Raw genomic sequence first — 21197 nt, forward strand, 5'->3', positions numbered from 1 at the left:
TACCGGAGTGGGTAGCCTTACCCTTCTTCAGGGGATCTTCCCAACCTTGGGATCGAACCCAGGTCTCCCACATTGCAGGCAGATTCTTTACCAGCTGAGACATAAAGGAAGCCTAAGAATACTGGAATGGGTAGCCTATCCCTTCTCCAGTGGATCTTCCCAACCCAGGAGTCGAATCCGGGTCTCTTGCATTGCAGGCAGATTCTTTACCAACTGAGTTATCAGGGAAGCCTGCCTAGCCTATCCTAACACAGACATAAAGTGAGTGCAATATAAAATTAATGATGTGTTAGTTTTCCTAGTGTTCTATATTGTTTTCAGAGTCATATTACTATACATTATGTCTGTTTCACGCATAATTGGAGAAAGCATATATCAGCCTATCATCACAGGTGTTTTTTTAAAAAATGTAACAATGTTTATAATTGTATAATCAGAATATGATTATATTACCATATGATATAAAAAATTATAACAATTCTTCCATTAGTGTATACCTAGGGTACCATGAAGCAATCATATTGCAACCATAGCAATCATGGTTCTTCTTCATTATCTGTGCATGAATTATTATACCTGTAAAAAAATATGAATCTTATTCACATTATCTTTTCATGTTTGATGTCTAGTGTTAATAATATGTATAAAATCTACAGTATTTTTTATCTTATAAGACAATATCGATGTGGGCACTAACAGGCAATTCATCTTGTGAATAGACAATGTAGTCTTATGATATCAATAAGGTAGAGTACTATAAATATATTTTCTTTTCCTTATGATTTTCTTAATAACATTTTTCTTTACCTAGCCTAATTTATTGTAACAATACAGTATATAATCATATATCATACAAAACATGTGTAAAGGCTCTAGTCAGCAGTAGGCTATTAGTAGTTAACTTTGGGGACAATCAAAAGTTATATATAGATTTTAAACTGTGCCCCTAACCCCCACATTGCTTTAGGATCAACTGTATATTATAGTCAGGAAATCAGGGAGGAAATTTCAAGTCCTTCTCTCATGAAAAGGAAACTAAAATATGTAATTTTTTAGAATGGAAAAATAAACCTTTGACATTATACATTAATGGCAAGGTATAAAGAAAATAAGGCCACATATAATATTATTTTTCAATTTCTCTGTGGCCAGTCTAGAGTTTATTTAAAATTCCATGTTGATGTATCTCTTTCTCAAATCTAAATAGGTATCAGTCTCCACCTTTCCCTGTTACAATTATTCTGTGGTTGTTGCTGCTGCTGCTGCTAAGTTGCTTCAGTCGCTTCCGACTCTGTGAGACCCCATAGACGGCAGCCCACCAGGCCCCCCCGTCCCTTGGATTCTCCAGGCAAGAACACTGGAGTGGGTTGCCATTTCCTTATTCAATCTGTGATTGTTAAAGCTTAAAAATATTACATTGAGAGTTTTAGGACATTCTGCAAGTCATCAAGTACTGAAACTACCAGAAAGAAATTTATTTAAGAATCATTAAGAAATGCCACCAGATAATAGAGCAATACAAAGCTAAGATAAAACAATCTAGTATTTTACAACTAGCGAAAATATTGTTGCAGATAATTTACAGGCACAAAGTATAAGACATTTTCCACTAAAGTGTCACTAGGAAATTAATAGAACAACAAGAAAAGAGGATTTAGTGAGAGAATGAGTGAGATTTAGGGACGAGAATAAAACCTCAGTGAGACTCAGAAAACCACAATGATAAAAATACAATTTTCAATAAAGATTTTGCGGTCTTAACTATGTTAAATAGCACACTATGAAATTCTATACAGCAAAATTTATAGAAACCATAATGTGAAACCATATCAAGAGAAAGAAATTGTATTCACTTGTTTTAGTGTATGAAAAATTAAGTAGAAGAAAAACAAGCCAAAATATAAAAGATTTAAAGAATTAATGTTTAGATCAAATTAATAAAAATATAACTCTATTCTTAGAAGGAAAAAAATCTTATTTTACAAGGCTTATGAAATATTTTTAAATGAGCATTTATTATCAGAAACAAATTCAATAAATTTTAAGAAATAGAAGTGAATCAGACAAAATTATCTGATCATCATATAATACACATATAATTTTGAAGATTAAACCATTCTTCCACTTGTAAATTTAATAATAAAGTACTTTTTATCCTAATTCTAGTGGGAATCAAGGTAGACTTTGAGAACTTCTACAAAATAAAAGTACATACATTTCAGAATATATGGAATATAAATAAAGCATTGCTTATGAGAAAACATCATAAATTTGTAAACTTTTATGCCAAGTGTCCCAGATATTACACTATCAGTGTAATATCTTTAAAGTTTAACAATTGCAGAAATATAAATACTGTAAAATTCCAAAGACATCATTGAAATTTTAGTTATTTTAACATATATTTAGTTTTATTAATCCTGAGTAATAAATTTTTGTTTGTTTCTAGTAGTTTGCCATCCTTAGACTGAGCCAAAAATATATCTTAAAATGTTCAAAATTTATAAAATTATGTTCAACTGAAACTCAATTTTAAAATTACAAGAAATGTACCTAAACTTTCAGATGATATTTTGTTTGTAGCATTTATATTTCTAAAATAGTTAAAAGCTAAAACTATTCTGAGACTTTTGAGATATCTGTATTTACATTCAGTAACTAAAAAAATAAAAATACTTTTTTTTAACAATATGTACTGGGCATGGTATTTTACAACCTCTTGATGCTTTACTGCATTTCTCAACTCTTGGGGTTCTATTGGGGTCAAATGACTAGTTCTAGTCAATGAGTCGTGAGCGTACGGGACTGTATAATTTCCATACGATGCAGTTAAGCTTGGTGAGCATCTCTATTTTGGTTTTGTTTTAGTTAGCTTTTTGTTTATTTGGTTTTGCTCGTTATCCTGCCCTAGTGGCCTTTTATATTATGATTCTGGAAGGCATACACAGAAGATGGAAAAAGGAGACTCAGCTTCCATGATTTTATGTGAACAAAAAACCTTACTGAGTTAGGTCACTGTATTTTAGGATCTGTTACTGCAGCACAGCTTATCCTGACTATACTCTGGTTTCTCTTCAGATCATATAAATCTTTCACCTGTCTGACTAATACAACCTCAAACTCAGGAAGTTACAAATAATAAAAAAATGTAAGGAAAAAAGAAAATCAAATTAATGTTTAAATTTAGAAGAAAGAAAATAGTGTAATTTGAAAACTCAATAATTAGGTTGTTGAAAGAATAGCTAAAATTGCTAATCAATTAACTGACCTAATTAAAAAAAAAATTAAAAGCACAGTACCAAAAAGGATAATGGGAAAATAATCATACAAGCTGAAGAAAGTATAAGGCTAGAGAAACTATCTATGAAGAGTCATAGAAATGAACTTAAAACCTTTATTAATAAAATCATTTAACTTTTTTAAAAAATATAATTTTCCAAAATCAATTCACGAAAGGAAAAATATAAGCAGTATATTTTATAAAGATTTTTTTTTAAATCAATATATAACTCCTTTCACTATTCCACCAAAAGTTTCAAGTCCAGATGAAAAATTCTACCAGATATTTAAGGAGCATTGTTACAACTGTCATTTCATCTCCTCCAGAGAACTGGAAAGGAATAATAACTCTTAAACAACGAAAAGTTGATTTTTCCAACCCCCAAAGTTAGTACCTCCCATACACACAACAATTATAAACTGTCTCTCTGATGACCATGATTACCATTATTCTAGATAAAATATGAGCAAATCCAGCAATACCTAAAAGGACTAATTCACCATAAAAAAAAGTCCTCCTTTGATATATCTGTTACAATCAGTGATCCTGTATTCCTACATTGATCATTATCACCCAAATTCCATAGTTTACATTAGAGTCCACTCTTGATGTTGTACAAACTATGAATTTTGGCAACTGTTTAATGATATGAGCTACCATAGTAGCATAGTTTCACTGCCCTAAAAATCCTCTGTGCTGTCTGTCATCCCTCCTTCCTTCCATCTGATCGTCTTACTGTCTCCATAGTTGTGCCTTTTCCATAGTGTCATATAAATACATATAGTATGTAGCCTTCTTAAGTTAGCTTCTTTCACTTAGTATCATTCATTTAGGTTTCCTTCATGTCTTTTAATGGCTTGTTAGTTCATTTCTTTTTGGCACTGAATATATCCTATTTTCAGGTTGTACCACAACTTTTTAGTTCATTCAACCTGAAAAGTGACTTGGTTACTTTCAGGTTTTGACAGTTATGAGTGAAGAGGCTATAAATATCGGTATATAAGTTTTTGTATGGATATAAGTTTTCAACTCATTCGGGTAAATACCAAGGAGTGTGATTGCCGAATCATATGGTAAGAGTATGTTTGGTTTCTTAAGAAACTGCCATATTGTCTTCCAAAGTATCTGTATAATTTTACATCCCCCACTAGAAATGAATGAAAAATTTGTCTTGCTCCATATCCTGGCCAGTATTTGAGTATATCAGTGTTTTGAATTCCATTACTCTAATAGGTTTATAGTAGTGTTGTTGTTTTAGTTTTCATTTCCCTAATGGCGTATGATGCGGATCATTGTTCATAAGCTATTTGCCACTACATTGTTTTTAATAGCTAAATGTTGCAAGCAACCTATATAGACCAAAAGTAAAGTTAGGGAGAAACATTATGGTATATCCACATAGTAGAAACCCTTGCAGCAATTATAATGAATGGGAATCACTATAATACACTCACATGGATGTTTTCTTATAATTAAGTGTTGAATAAAAATTCAATAAACTTAATAGTGGGCATAGTATGTCATATTGTTTAAATAAAAAGAATAAAAAATAGTATATTTTTTTCTATAATAACAATATTTCTAGAAGGATTCATAAGAAACTGTTGTCAGTATTTGTTTTTGAATGGTGGGAAGGAAGGCTAGAAAAAAAGTGAGAAGGTGTCATACTTGTACAGTCTTCTTTCATGATGGTCTATCTTTCCAGAAGAGGTGATAGGTTGGTGCTGATCCATAACCTTACACTCTCTATTCCCTGGGAAAAGCAACATGCATTTTCAAGTCATGTCCCAGGGTAGAGTTAAGAATTAAGGATGGCATATATATGGAATTTAGAAAGATGGTAATGATAACCCTGTATGCAAGACAGCAAAAGAGACACAGATGTATTGGACAGTCTTTTGGACTCTGTGGGAGAGGGCGAGGGTGGGATGATATGGGAGAAGGGCATTGAAACATGTAAATTATCATGTGTGAAATGAATCACCAGTCCAGGTTTGATGCATGATACAGGGTGCTTGGGGCTGGTGCACTGGGATGACCCAGAGGAAAGGGATGGGAAGGGAGGTGGGAAGAGGGTTCAGGATGGGGAACACATGTACACCCATGGCAGATTCAAGTCAATGTATGGCAAAACCAATACAATATTGTAAAGTAAAAAAATAAACAGAAAAAAAAAAAGAATTAAGGATGAAGGAGTCTTTAGCAAAGGAATGTAACAAAACTAACTCTGACAGTGGCTCCATAAACATCATCCTTTGTTCTGATCCTCTAGTGTAATAAAAATCCACTTGTGGGCTTGTGTGAAGGGCAAAGAACACATTTATTTTTAGGTTTTTTTTTTTTTTCTTCCTCACATTGTTGTATCAGTAAACAAAAAGTAAAATGATGAATTTAATCCATGTTAAAAATCAGTCTGAATAATTAGAAACAAAATTATCTACAATGGAAAACTGATTTTGTTATAATTTTATGATGAGTTGTATATGAAGAATTTGTAAGTACAGCACTTTTTTTTTGTCCTTCAATAACTGACCGTATGGAATACTTCTATTTATTTCTGATGAAATAATATGGTGAGCTCTCCATTGTCTATGTGCTCTGAAACTAGTAATATATAAATATATTTTTATGTGTAGCTTCTTATAAGCCCTGTATTCTTTTGATTTCTCCTGGTGGCAATTTTAAACACTTTGCTGTATACTTACTCCCACCTACCCATAGTCCCGTATCTAAAGAAATAAATAACCCTTCATTTTGCCCAGAAGCACTCTTCAGCTGTTGAACCTGTAACTACCTACATCCTGTGGGACCTTGGTCACTTTTTTTTGCTTATGTCTTCAATTTCTTTATCTACACCAATTTTTCTTTCTCTTTGTAAATATAGCTAGCACAGTAGGCTCAAAAACACTTGATTTTATCAGCTTTTCATGGTTTTTTTTTTTTCCCTTCCCTTTGCTAAATTATCTTGTGTAATGTACCTAGATGTATTTCTCTCATTTATTCCTTCACCTTTTGCTGTCTAATATCCTCTGCCTGCCTTTGATGGAAATTGCCTTTTCAGTGGTTACCAGGAATGATTTCTCAGTCCATTTTTTTTCTCAGTCTTGTGTTGTGCTCTGCCATTCAGTAACTACGTTAATTCACATAAATGCTAAACCTCTCTATGGTTCAATTTTCTGATCTGTAAAATAGAGATGATAATAATAATGGTAACACTAGAATGTACAAAAAGTGCCTAGAATGTAAAATGAGCTCAATCAACAATACCTTTGACTATTAATACAGCACAGTGATTTCTTTCTCTGCAATTCTTGACTTTTCTCTTCAACATATGTCCTTTCCTTGAAACTTTTCATTATGAAATCTCATGTTGAATTGTCCTCTCTCTACCCACCATTTAGATTTCTATTTTTATTTCACCTTCCCTTGACCTTTTTCCCTTTGGCAATCCCTTATATTTAATTTAAAAATATCCATTGAGAACACTTTCCCCATGGTCCAGTGGTTAAGACTCTTCCCTCCCAATGCAGGGGACGTGGGTTCAATTCCTGGTCGGGAACTATGGTCCGACATGCTTCACAGTGTGGCTAAAAAATAATAATTAATTAATTAGAAAAATATCTGTTGAATACATACTTCATCTCAGACAATGCATACATTTTTCTCTTTATTTACTTATTTTATTTTGCTCCTTCTCATCCTTCTGCAAGGTGTCCGTAGCAAACTCTTCTGTTCCTGAAGTTTCACCCATCACCATCAGGTAAATGCCTGCCAAATTTCTGTCACAGATACTTACTCAACACTTCACACCCATTTTTTTTTCTTTGCTATGCTCAATATTCCACTGCCTCTCCAAATCTATATGCTCTTTCTCTCTTATATCTGTTAGAAATATCTTCATTTTCTTAAACATTTGGTTTTAAAGTAGAAACAACCTTTTAACACTTCTAGTGTATAATGGAGAAGGCAGTGGCACCCCACTCCAGTACTCTTGCCTGGAAAATCCCATGGATGGAGGAGCCTGGTAGGCTGAAGTCGTTGGGGTTGCTAGGAGTCGGACATGGCTGAGCGATTTCACTTTAACTTTTCACTTTCCACTTTCATGCATTGGACAAGGAAATGGCAACCCACTCCAGTGTTCTTGCCTGGAGAATCCCAGGGACACAGAGCCTGGTGGGCTGCCGTTTATGGGGTCGCACAGAGTCAGACACGACTGAAGTGACTTAGCATAGCATAGCATAGCATAGCATAGTGTATAATGACTTTCTAGGTGCTACTGCTGATACCTCTACACTTTCTCTAACATCACCCACTCTATTTTTCCCATGCACACATCAGAGTTTAAGGTTAAGCCTATACTATTTCTCACTCAGAACTTTGTGTTGTCTGCTGTTTTCATCCCTGACATCTATTATCTTCAACCCATTCTACTCACATCTTCAGCTTCCTCTTACTTCATAAACTGGGACATGCACACAGACTTTGTCAAAATTTTTCAATGTCAATTTTTTTGTCAAAAACATTTGCTGTAATCAAACATTTTTTGAGGTTATTGAGCTAACTCTCCTTGAATTAGCAATCAACACTTTATGAACTCAGACCCCAAACTGGCTTATTACTGTTTCAGGAGGAAGTTCTACCCTTTTTCTACCTATGTATTTATATAGGAACTGTATCTCATATGTGGGTAAATTCAACAAATAAAATTAAAGCTGCATATACTCATAATTATCACTGAAAATTATCCATAAAACTCAGTATATATGTGTCTGATAAAAATTAATACATACAACTCTATCATGAAGAAAGTAATACTTAGCATGAAATAAAAATTATGGCATCCAGTCCCATCACTTCATGGCAAGTAGATAGGAGAACAATGGAAACAGTTGACAGACTTTATTTTGGGGGGTTCCCAAATCACTGAAGATGGTGATTGCAGCCATGAAATTAAAAGATGCTTGCTCCTTGGAAGAAAAGCTATGACCAACCTAAACAGCACATTAAAAAGCAGACACATTACTTTGCCAACAAATGTCCGTCTAGTCAAAGCTGTGATTTTTCCAGTAGTCATGTATGGATGTGCGAGCTGGACTATAAAGACAGCTGAGTGATGAAGAATTGATGCTTTTGAACTGTGGTGTTGGAGAAGACTCTTGAGAGTCCTTTGGACTGCAAGGAGATCCAACCAGTCCATCATAAAGGAAATCAGTCCTGAATATTCATTGGAAGGACTGATGCTGAAGCTGAAACTCTGATACTTTGAATACCTGATATGAAGAGCTGATTTCTTTGAACACACTCCCAACATCAGAGTTTCAGCTTCAGCATCAGTCCTTCCAATGAATATTCATACTTTGAACACCTGATATGAAGAGCTGATTTCTTTGAACACACTCTGATGTTGGGAAAGATTGAAGGCAGGAGGAGAAAGGGAACAGCAGATGAGATGGCATCAACGACTCAATGAACATGAGTTTGAGAAGCTCCAGGAGTTGGTGATGGACAGGGAGGCCTAGCATGCTGTAGTCCATGGGGTCTCAAATAGTCGGACACAACTGAGAGACTGAACTGAACCGAGAAATTAAATATAGAAACTATAATTTTATAGTGGATTCACACAGAAATAGAAGAGATCAAATTAAGGAGGAATTGACCTGATTTCAGTATCTATGCCCTGACACATTCCCATTCGATAGCAGAAATAAACACCATACTATTAAACTGTTTTCCCTCTCTTTTTCCTTTTACTTGCTTTTTCTTTTGCAGAGGATATATTTTTGAATGTTAAGGCTGTACACATAAGACAGCTATTTATATGAAATGCCTTTTTTTCTTGTGTCCATATCTAATATTCACTGCCACTCTTCAAAATCTCTTCCCAAATAACATCTTAGTAAAGCTTTTTTTTTGAGCCTTTAAATCACACATATTTTCTAGCTCTCTGAAATTCCATAACACTCTGTGATGGTTATATGGCTTTTATCTTATCCTTTTTTTATAGAACATTTGTCAGTACTAGACTTATTGCTCCACGAGGTCAGGGATTTTTCTTTCCATTTTTTTTTACAGTGTTCAGTAGCTAGACAGGTACAAAGTACTCAATAAATATTTACTGAATTGAATTGAAGTCAAATGTTGTTAGAGAAATAAATATGTATGTTTTATGGAGTGTAAACGTTACAGAAAGATTGCATTTCAAAAACCAATATTCAATAAATAATATTTTTAAATAAATCCATTTGGATTTTTTCAAAGTACCCATATTCTTGATATTAACTGCCAGTCATATCCCAGAACAGAAATTGTCCTGTTATAGCCTGTTGTCTCTCATTAAGACAAAAGAAAGTTAAGAAGTTTACAAATTAATAAATCTCTTTTTCACTTTCTTTTTTAAATAGCCAAAACAGTTTAGCAGAGACAAGCAAAATCTGGAAGTGATAGTATGAATTCAGGAAAGCAAAACATATTCTAATAACTCCTAGGAACTCTTAGTTTTCCTATACTTGTTGATTTTGTACTGACTTTTAACCTAAACTATGTATCTCAAGGATACACAAATCAAAATAGTCCTTACAATGTCCTGAGTGTATGAGAGAGAGAGCAAATATGATTTAAGTGATTATAGTAGCTCCCATAATACCAGTAGCTGACTTTGGCTATTATCTGTTTGTTGTAATTGCTATTGTTGCTCAGCCATTCTTATTCTTTTTGCTCAAAGGACAAAACTACAATTTCCACAAGAGTCTTGCATATTTATTAATCAATTTGAAAATATTATGTAGAGCTCGATTTGATAATAAACACTGAATTTTTCTAGCACACGATATCTCTTTAAAGAAGAAATAGTAAAGACAATTTGAACTCGGTTGACTTGGTTATCTGAATTTATTTGTGCACAGTTTTTTTTTTTTTAAGATTTTGTTTTTTTAGATATTGTAGATATTTATAATTTATAACATATTTTAATATTATTAGTCTTTGTTTTGTTTTAAAAATACTAACTTGACCTGAGTTTCAGCTTTCTTATATATAAAGGAGGGAGCTAAAAAAAAATAAATAAAAAATAAAAAAAAAAGGAGGGAGCTTAAAATGAACAATCTTTCAGCATATTTACTAAGGTCATTTGCTTTTCAGTTTTACCCAATTGATGGTCATGAAATAAAAATTTAACTTATACCTGGAGTATCCTCTTACCTTCCTTTTGTATAAAAATTAAAACTAAACAAGAAAGGGAAAAGCAATTATTTCAAACATCCCCTGCAAAATACCTGGGAAGAAAGAGCTATTGAAACTTGTAGATTTTATCTAAGCTGTTTATACATATTTATCCATATCTCTTATAACATAGCAAGACTAACTAGATTATAAACTCCTTGGGGACAGGGAATGTGTCTTATGACTTTTTTGATATTACCTAAAGTCTCTTGGAAAATATAAGGTACAGAGTAACCTCTGTATCTGTAGAAACTACCAGACTTTGTGGCATGTGTTATATGTTTCATATTTATCATTTTAAAGTGAGCTAGTATTTTTTGAAAAATTATGCAGAAATATAATGGAAGGGAAAATAAAGTAACACAAAAGGTTTTAATGAAAAATTAATCTCTCTCCTACTCCCATGTACCTAAAGACTTCCTCACCAGAGGCAATCAGTTTTAATTATTTCCTGTGTAGCCCAGTGTTCTTTCCTGGAGAATCCCAGGGACGGGGGAGCCTGGTGGGCTGCCATCTGTGGGGTCGCACAGAGTCAGACACGACTGATGTGATTTAGCAGCAGCAGCAGCAGCCCTCCACAAAAAATTCATGTATAGACAGGCCTATATATGTGCTTATATTGACATATGTATGGAAATATAGTCACACATATTGCTAGACAGATAGTTCTAATATAAAAGAACATCTACAGCACACTCACTTGTAGGCCTTTTTTATTAACATGATAGGGAGATTGTTTTATTTTAACTTATGCAGAATTATCTCATTCTTTTTCACTCAAGTATATAATTTCAATGTATCAGTTCAGTTCAGTTCAGATGGTCAGTCGTGTCCGACTGTTCACAACTCCATGAATCGCAGCATGCCAGGCCTCCCTGTCCATCACCAACTCCCGGAGTTCACTCAGACTCACGTCCATCGAGTCAGTGATGTCATCCAGCCATCTCATCCTCTGTCATCCCATTCTCCTCCAGCCCCCAATGCCTCCTGCGTCAGAGTCTTTTCCAATGAGTCAACTCTTCACATGAGGTGGCCAAAGTACTGGAGTTTCAGCTTTAACATCATTCCTTCCAAGGAAATCCCAGGGCTGATCTTCAAAATGGACTGGTTGGATCTCCTTGAGTCTAAGGGACTCTCAAGAGTCTTCTCCAACACCACAGTTCAAAGGCATCAATTCTTCGGCGCTCAGCTTTCTTCACAGTCCAACTCTCACATCCATACATGACCACCAGAAAAACCATAGCCTTGACTAGACGGACTTTGTTGGCAAAGTAATGTCCTGATTTGGAATATGCTATCTAGGTTGGTCATAACTTTTCTTCCAAGGAGTAAGCATCTTAATTTCATGGCTGCAGAAACCATATGCAGTGATTTTGGAGCCCAGAAAAATAAAGTCTGATACTGTTTCCCCATCTATTTCCCATGAAGTGATGGGACCAGATGCCATGATCTTCGTTTTCTGAATGTTGAGTTTTAAGCCAACTTTTTCTCTCTCCTCTTTCACTTTCATGAAGATGCTTTTTAGTTCCTCTTCACTTTCTGCCTTAAGGGTGGTGTCATCTGCATATCTGAGGTTATTGATATTTCTCCCGGCAATCTTGATCCCAGCTTGTGTTTCTTCTAGTCCAGCACTTCTCATGATGTACTCTGCATAGAAGTTAAATAAGCAGGGTGACAATATACAGCCTTGACATACTCCTTTTCCTATTTGGAACCAGTCTGTTGTTCCATGTCCAGTTCTAATTGTTGCTTCCTGACGTGCATACAGATTTCTCAAGAGGCAGGTCAGGTGGTCTGGTATGCCCATCTCTTTCAGAATTTTCCACAGTATATTGTGATCCACACAGTCAAAGGCTTCGGCATAGTCAATAAGCAGAAATAGATTTTTTTTAGAACTCTCTTGCTTTTTCCATGATCCAGCGGATGTTGGCAATTTGATCTCTGGTTCCTCTGCCTTTTCTAAAACCAGCTTGAACATCTGGAAGTTCATGGTTCACGTATTGCTGAAGCCTGGTTTGGAGAATTTTGAGCATTACTTTACTAGCGTGTGAGATGAATGTAATTGTGCGGTAGTTTGAGCATTCTTTGGCATTGCCTTTCTTTGGGATTGGAATGAAAACTGACCTTTTCCAGTCCTGTGGCTACTACTGAGTTTTCCAAATTTGCTGGCATATTGAGTGCAGCACTTTCACAGCATCATTTTTCAGGATTTGGAATAGCTCCACTGGAATTCCATCACCTCCACTAGCTTTGTTCGTAGTGATGCTTTCTTTTTTTTTTTTTTAATTTTATTTTATTATTAAACTTTACATAATTGTATTAGTTTTGCCAAATGTAGTGATGCTTTCTAAGGCCCACTTGACTTCACATTCCAGGATGTCTGGCTCTAGGTGAGTGATCACACCATTGTGATTATCTGGGTTGTGAAGATCTTTTTTGTACAGTTCTTCTGTGTATTCTTGCCACCTCTTCTTAGTATCTTATGCTTCTGTTAGGTCCATACTATTTCTGTCCTTTATCGAGCCCATCTTTGCATCAAATGTTCCCTTGGTATCTCTAATTTTCTTGAAGAGATCTCTAGTCTTTTGCATTCTGTTTTTCCTCTATTTCTTTGCATTGATCACTGAGGAAGGCTTTCTTATCTCTCCTTGCTATTCTTTGGAACTCTTCATTCAGATGCTTATATCTTTCCTTTTCTCCTTTGCTTTTCACTTCTCTTCTTTTCACAGCTATTTGTAAGGCCTCCCCAGACAGCATTTTGCTTTTTTGCATTTGTTTTCCATGGGGATGGTCTTGATCCCTGTCTCCTGTACAATGTCACAAAGCTCAGTCCATAGTTCAACGGGCAGTCTATCATATCTAGTCCCTTAAATCTATTTCTCACTTCCACTGTATAATCATAAGGGATTTGATTTTGGTCATATCTGAATGGTCTAGTGGTTTTCCCTACTTTCTTCAATTTCAGTCTGAATTTGGCAATAAGGAGTTCATGATCTGAGCCACAGTCAGCTCCTGGTCTTGTTTTTGTTGACTGTATAGAGCTTCTCCATCTTTGGCTGCAAATAATATAAACAATCTGATTTCGGTGTTGACCATCTGGTGATGTCCATGTATAGAGTCTTCTCTTGTGCTGTTGGAAGAGGGTGTTTGCTATGACCAGTGCATTTTCTTGGCAAAACTCTATTGTCTTTCCCCTGCTTAATTCTGTATTCCAAGGCCAAATTTGCCTGTTACTCCAGGTGTTTCTTGACTTCCTACTTTTGCATTCCAGTCCCCTATAATGAAAAGGACATCTTTTTTGGGTGTTAGTTCTAAAAGGTCTTGTAGGTCTTCATAGAACTGTTCAGCTTCTTCAGTGTTACTGGTTGAGGCATAGATTTGGATTACTGTGACATTGAATGGTTTGCCTTGGAAACGAACAGAGATCATTCTGTCGTTTTTGAGATTGCACCCAAGTACAGCATTTCAAACTCTTTTGTTGACCATGATGGCTACTCCGTTTCTTCTAAGGGATTCCTGCCCGCAGTAGTAGATATAATGGTCATCTGAGTTAAAATCACCCATTCCAGTCCATTTTAGTTCGCTGATTCCTAGAATGTCAACGTTCACTCCTGCCATCTCTTGTTTGACCACTTCTAATTTGCTTTGATTCATGGACTTGACATTCCAGGTTCCTATGCAATATTGCTCTTTACAGCATCGGACCTTGCTTCTATCGCCAGTCACATCCACAACTGGGTATTCTTTTTGTTTTGGCTCCATCCCTTCATTCTTTCTGGAGTTATTTCTCCAATGATCTCCAGTAGCATATTGGGCACCTACTCACCTGGGGAGTTCCTCTTTCAGTACCCTATCATTTTGCCTTTTCATACTGTTCATGGGGTTCTCAAGGCAAGAATACTGCAGTGGTTTGCCATTCCCTTCTCCAGTGGACCACATTCTGTCAGACCTCTCCACCATGACCTGCCTGGTGGGTGGCCCCACGGACATGGCTTAGTTTCATTGAGTTAGACAAGGCTGTGGTCCTAGTGTGATTAGATTGACTGGTTTTCTGTGATTATGGTTTCAGTGTGTCTGCCCTCTTATGGCCTCTCACAACACCTACTGTCTTACTTGGGTTTCTCTTACCTTGGACGTGGGGTATCTCTTCACGGCTGCTCCAGCAAAACACAGCTGCTGCTCCTTACCTTGGATGAGGGGTATCTCCTCACCGCCACCCCTTCTGACCTTGAACATGGAATAGCTCCTCTAGGCCCCCCTGTGCCTGTGCAGCATTTCAGTGTATGATGCATTGTAATTGATGTTGCCAGTCTTGCAGTCTGAATTTAACTTGTCACCAGACTTTTGATAATATAGACAAAGCAGCAACACACATCCTCATTTATGTGTTTTTGTACATTTAGGCCTAATATACCAATGGAAAAATATTCTAAAATTAGAATTACAGTGGTGAAGAGTTGATATATTTTTCATTACTAATTTCATAATATTGCCTTACAAAAAGATGATCCCAATCTGTAGCCCCTTTAACACTGGAGTTGTTTTTCATACCCTTGTCAAATTTATCTTTGTGTTATACAGCTTTTTAATCTTAATCCAAGTAAGGAAAAATGCTATCAAATTGTTGTTTTATTTTTTTTTAATTGAAAGATGTTTTTACTCCATTGTTGGTAAGCCATTATTGATTCATTATAAACCTTGCACTTATATACTGGTTTACTGATTTTTATATTGATTTATATGAACCTTTTATATTTCAAAGTAATGTATCTTTTTTGTCAGAGTGATTTCTTTTTCTGTTTTATTGACTTTATTTTGACTTTATAGATGGATTTTATAGTTCAATGTGGACAGTATTTAAGTTTATCAACTTTTCCTTTATGCTCTCTGTTTGTACAATGACCATTTCAGGGTTTTGTTTTAATAGCTATTTTATTCTAGAATGTTTTTGCTTTCATCATTTTTGCTTTAAAACACTTACTTCTTTGATCTGTCTTTAATTTTTTTTGGTGTAAATATTGAGTGAAGATTCAGCCTTTTATTTTTCTCCAGGTGACTCATCAATAATCCTATCATCATTAATTTTGTAATTATTTACTCTCTACTATTTTGAATTGTCAATTTTTCTGTATTAAAACCACGTACATAAGTGACTTTACTTCTGATGATCACTATGCTATTTAATTATTGATGCATACTTACATTCCATTATGACAGAATTTAACCAGTGTTACTTTTAAAACATTTCTAAATATTTCGCATATATAGTTCCTACTCAGCAAATTATCTGTATTTTTTAGAAGATGCCTCATAATATTTGCAGTTTTATTTTCTTAAGTTTAGGATAAGTTCATGGGATTAAAATAATAAAATTAAAATCGGGATGGGATTAATTTGAGAAAAAAATACCTTTCTATTAATATATTTTATTCTCTGAAATCAAGCTATGTCATTATTCAAGGCTTCTTTTGAGTTTTTTAAAATAAACTTTTGATGTTTTTCATACAAAGAATATACAGCTCTTTTAGTTTAACCCAAAATACTTTATTTTGTAGTAGACTTTTTGGCTGACCTTTTCTTCTGTTGTCTTTATATATATGGAACCTATTGATTTTTGTACAGTTTTTGAAGCAGTCTACATTTTTTAAAATTCTGTTTCTTATAGTTCTTAGTTATACTGACTTATAATTATGCAATAATATAAACTGCATATAATGATATTATTTTCTAGTCTTATACCTATGTCTTTCTACTATCTAATTGCACTACATAATATTTCCAGGTAATATACAAAATTAACATTTGTTTAGTTATGGTATTATGGGAAGATTTATAATATTCCTCCATTTATAATCAAAGTCATTATTGAAATATTCATCCATTCTTTTTTAAGAATATTTTGATAAATAAATAACATAGAATATTATAGAATATATTTATATTACATGTGGAACTGATCATTTATGTTTTTCTCTTATTTGACATATAATAACATGGAAAATTGTTAACACATTTCTATAAGTAAAACATCTTTTCATCAGTATGTAAGTACATTAAAATTCAATAGGCTTAAATTTGAAGAAGACCTTTAAATATATAATGACGATTCAGTTCAGTTCAGTTCAGTTCAGTCGCTCAGTCGTGTCCGACTCTTTGCGACCCTATGAATCGCAGCCTGCCAGGCTTCCCTGTTCATCACCAACTCAAGAGTTCACTCAAATTCATGTCCATCGAGTCAGTGAATCCCTCCAGCCATCTCATCCTCTGTCGTCCCCTTCTCCTCCTGCCCCCAATCCCTCCCAGCATCAGAGTTTTTTCCAATGTGTCAACACTTCGCATGAGGTCGCCAAAGTATTGAAGTTTCAGCTTTAGCATCATTCCTTCCAGAGAACACCCAGGACTGATCTCCTTTAGAATGAACTGGTTGGATCTCTTTGCAGTCCAAGGGACTCTCAAGAGTCTCCTCCAACACCACAGTTCAAAAGCATCAATTCTTCAGTGCTCAGCTTTCTTCACAGTCCAAATCTCACATCCATACATGACCACAGGAAAAACCATAGCCTTGACTAGACAGACCTTTCTTGGCAAAGTAATGTCTCTGCTTTGGAATATGCTATCTAGGTGGTCATAACTTTCCTTTCAAGGAGTAAGCGTCTTTTAATTTCATGGCTGCAATCACCATCTGCAGTGATTTTGGAGCCCAGAAAAATAAAGTCTGCCACTGTTTCCACTGTTTCCCCATCTATTTCCCATGAAGTGATAGGACCAGATCCCATGATCTTAGTTTTCTGAATGTTGAGCATTAAGCCAACTTTTTCACTCTCCTCTTTCACTTTCATAAAGATGCTTTTAGTTCCTCTTCACTTTCTGCCAAAAGGGTGGTGTCATATGCATACCTGAGGTTATTGATATTCCTCCCGGCAATCTTGATTCCAGCTTGTGCTTCTTCCAGTCCAGCATTTCTCATGATATACTCTGCATAGAAGTTAAATAAGTAGGGTGATATTATACAGCCTTGATGTACTCGTTTTCCTATTTGGAACCAGTCTGTTGTTCCATGTCCAGTTCTAATTGTTGCTTCCTGATCTGCATATAGGTTTCTCAAGAGGCAGGTCAGGTGGTCTGGTATGCCCATCTCTGTCAGAATTTTCCAGTTTATTGTGATCCACACAGTCAAAGGCTTTGGCATAGTCAATAAAGCAGAAATAGATGTTTTTCTGGAACTCTCTTGCTTTTTCCATGATCCAGCGGATGTTGGCAATTTGGTCTCTGGTTCCTCTGCCTTTTCTAAAACCAGCTTGAACATCTGCAGTTTCACAGTTCACGTATTGCTGAAGCCTGGCTTGGAGAATTTTGAGCATTACTTTACTAGCATGTGAGATGAGTGCAATTGTGCGGTAGTTTGAGCATTCTTTGGCATTGCCTTTCTTTGGGGAAAACTGACCTTTTCCAGTCCTGTGGCCACTGCTGAATTTTCCAAATTTGCTGGCATATTGAGTGCAGCACTTTCACAGCATCATCTTTCAGGTTTTGAAATAGCTCAATTGGAATTCTATCACCTGCACTAACTTTGTTCTTAGTGATTCTTTCTAAGGCCCACTTGACTTCACATTCCAGGATGTCTGGCTCTAGGTGAGTGATCACACCATCGTGATTATCTGGGTCATGAAGATCTTTTTTATACAGTTCTTCTGTGTATTCTTGCCACCTCGTCTTAATATCTTCTGTGTCTGTTAGGTCCATACCATTTTTCTTCTTTATTGAGCCCATATTTGCATGAATTATTCCCTTGGTATCTCTGATTTTCTTGAAGAGATCTCTAGTGTTTCCCATTATCTTGTTTTCCTCTATTTCTTTGCATTGATTGCTGAGGAAGGCTTTCTTACCTCTCCTGGCTATTCTTTGGAACTCTGCATTCAGATGCTTATATCTTTCCTTTTCTCCTTTGCTTTTCACTTCTCTTCTTTTCACAGCTATTTGTAAGGCTTCCTCAGACAGCCTTTTTGCTTTTTGCATTTCTTTTGCATGGGAATGGTCTTGATCCCTGTCTCCTGGACAATGTCATGAACCTCCGAACCTCCATCCATAGTTCATCAAGCACTCTATCTATCAGATCTAGTCCCTTAAATCTATTTCTCACTTCCACTGTATAATCATAAAGGATTTGATATGGGTCATATCTGAATGGTCTAGTGGTCCCCTACTTTCTTCAATTTAAGCCTAAAATTTACAATTTAATATTTTTCCATTTCCTTTTTATTTGCCCCACTCATTTTATGAGATGTTGGTATATAATCAGCCAATAACTAGTATTTATCCTTTTAGGTAGATTTTTTATTCCCATTACACCTTAAAATTGTATAAATTAGAAAACATAATTTTAATTAGAAGAAAAATACAAATATTCTGGAAAGGAATACTTTTCAATAAAGCAATTTACATATACAAAAACATTGCTTTCCAGGAATTTCACATTTGCTTTTGAAACATTCTGGCTAAATAATAATTTGTTTTTCTTTCAAAGTCAATAAAAAAAAAAAAACATATTTCTCTAAATTTTGTCTGTATATATCTTAACTACTAAAATGTTTAGTAACATTTTATATTCTTCTGTGAAAGGGCATGTACATAGTCTGAATATGATATGTTGAAGTTTAAGGTTATAAATGTAAAAAAAAGAGAAATTATCATCTTAAAAAATAAAGCATTTACTTAATTTTAGAGCTCCAGAAGACACTGATAGCATTTATCTAAATTTAGGACTCTGAAAGAGACTTATACTACTATAAAATATATTTTAAAATTTTCTCTTAAAAGTATTGTAATTAAACTTTTAATTAGTTATACCTTTTTTTTTTAATAGAGCAAGTCAATAACTTGAAACTAAAGACAGTATCAAGGCTTTCAGGCTAAAAACACTGTTAACAATCAGGACAAGTACTACTCAAATGTCTTTGTGAAAATAAGCTGTCAAACTATCACCAAATAGATTTCTTGGTAAAAGCAATTAGTTCTGCTCTGACTGAAGACAATGATCACTCATTATTACCGTGGCTTAATTGCAAAAATTAAATGCATGTTGTTTCTATTTTCTTAAGGGAGATGCATCAGCAAAGCCTGGGTCTGTGATGGAGATATTGATTGTGAAGATCAATCAGATGAAGATGATTGTGACAATTTCTTGTGTGGACCACCCAAGTACCCTTGTGCTAATGACACCTCAGTCTGCCTGCAGCCAGAGAAACTCTGCAATGGGAGATGGGATTGTCCTGACGGGTCTGATGAAGGCGACCTCTGTGGTATTGTACATTTCACTGCCTTGCTTCTTTCTGGATACTAGAACCTTTTAGTGTACTCCTTGATACTTATTCTAGAAGCATTAGCTCCTTCCAGTAATTCCCTTTAAATGTAAATTTTAGCATGAACCCTACTTACATTTTGCAGGCAACAGTATATTTATTTGAAAATTTAAATGTGATCATAAATTTCTAAAAATGAAGCAGAGAAAGTTAATGTCCATCTAGCTAACCTTAAGAGTAGTATAGCTGTGTTCCTCATTTGTGCTTCCCTGGTGACTCAAAGAGACTGCGTGTAGTACAGGAGACCTGGATTCAACCCCTGGGTGGCAAAGATCCCCTGGAGGAGGAAATGGTTACTGACGCCAGTATTCTTGCCTGGAGAATTCCATGGGTAGAGGATAGAGGAGCCTTTGAAGAGTCGGACACGACTAAATGACTAACACTTTCACTTAAGGTCTCTGAATATTCAATGTTGTTTCCACAATTGAACTGATTATTTTTTCCTCAGTGAGTCACTCAGAACAGGAGATTCCTGTTATTACTAAAGGAGATTACTGTTATTGCTAAACCATGAGATGAAGTTTACTACCATCTAATAGATTTTGTCTGGCCTTCTGATCGTTATACTAGAAACCTTTTTTAGGAATGTTGAAAGGAAGAAACTGGATAATGAAGTGAAAGTATTAGTCACTCAGTCTATTATTCAATTTTATATGATTTTCTCAGAAGTTTTTAGTTCTCATACAGTAGCTTTCTTTAGTATGCTTTCTCTAGTTAAAATGAGTTCAATCTGATAGCTTTTGAGCTTTGAAATAACTTGCGACTAGCCATCTCTTTATGCCACCAGCACATATAAAGCAATTACATTTCCTTCTCTGTGGGGAGATCAGAGATTTAACAAGGAGATTTTAAAAAATATGTTTTCCAGACAATACTGCAGGTGACATCAATGGAGTAATGAAGAGTTTACAGAATGATAAGAACAATAATGAGATGACTTGAGGCAGTAAGAAAATACCTTTAGGAAATTATTAAGCTACCTGATTGGAAATAGGAAGACAACTACATTTAAGTCTACAGTTATCATATTTTGATCTGAATTGAGCATTAATAGCATACTGAGTGATATAAAAAGACTTGTTATTTTTAAAACTTGTGCAATAAAAATCCAAACAATCTGTGATTCTATAAAATAACCTTGAAACAGTAAATACAACAGCCTTCATTCATCATTGCTAACATTTAAACAAGCAAAAGCTTTAAAAATTAAACAAAAAAATTGCAATTAAGGGATGACAGAGTTAGTTTACATGTATTCAATTCTTTTTCTTCCAGCTTGTTCTCCCTAATAAAGTAGCTTGGTGGATGGAAAGATCTCTTACCTTACAGTATATGAAAAT

General features: G+C 34.9%; 1 protein-coding gene across 3 annotated transcripts in view; it reads left to right on the top strand.

The window, feature by feature from the left end:
- The window catches only part of LRP1B (LDL receptor related protein 1B), a 2173551-nt gene that overhangs the window by 1378141 nt on the left and 774213 nt on the right, over window positions 1-21197 (top strand). For all 3 annotated transcript variants that reach the window (XM_027561670.1, XM_027561656.1, XM_027561663.1), the window contains one exon: window positions 19597-19797. In XM_027561670.1, the coding sequence (XP_027417471.1) occupies window positions 19597-19797 (201 nt within the window). The remainder of the gene's footprint in view (window positions 1-19596; window positions 19798-21197) is intronic.

Source organism: Bos indicus x Bos taurus, chromosome 2, assembly GCF_003369695.1.
Source record: "Bos indicus x Bos taurus breed Angus x Brahman F1 hybrid chromosome 2, Bos_hybrid_MaternalHap_v2.0, whole genome shotgun sequence".
In the NCBI taxonomy this organism is placed as follows: Eukaryota; Metazoa; Chordata; class Mammalia; order Artiodactyla; family Bovidae; genus Bos; species Bos indicus x Bos taurus.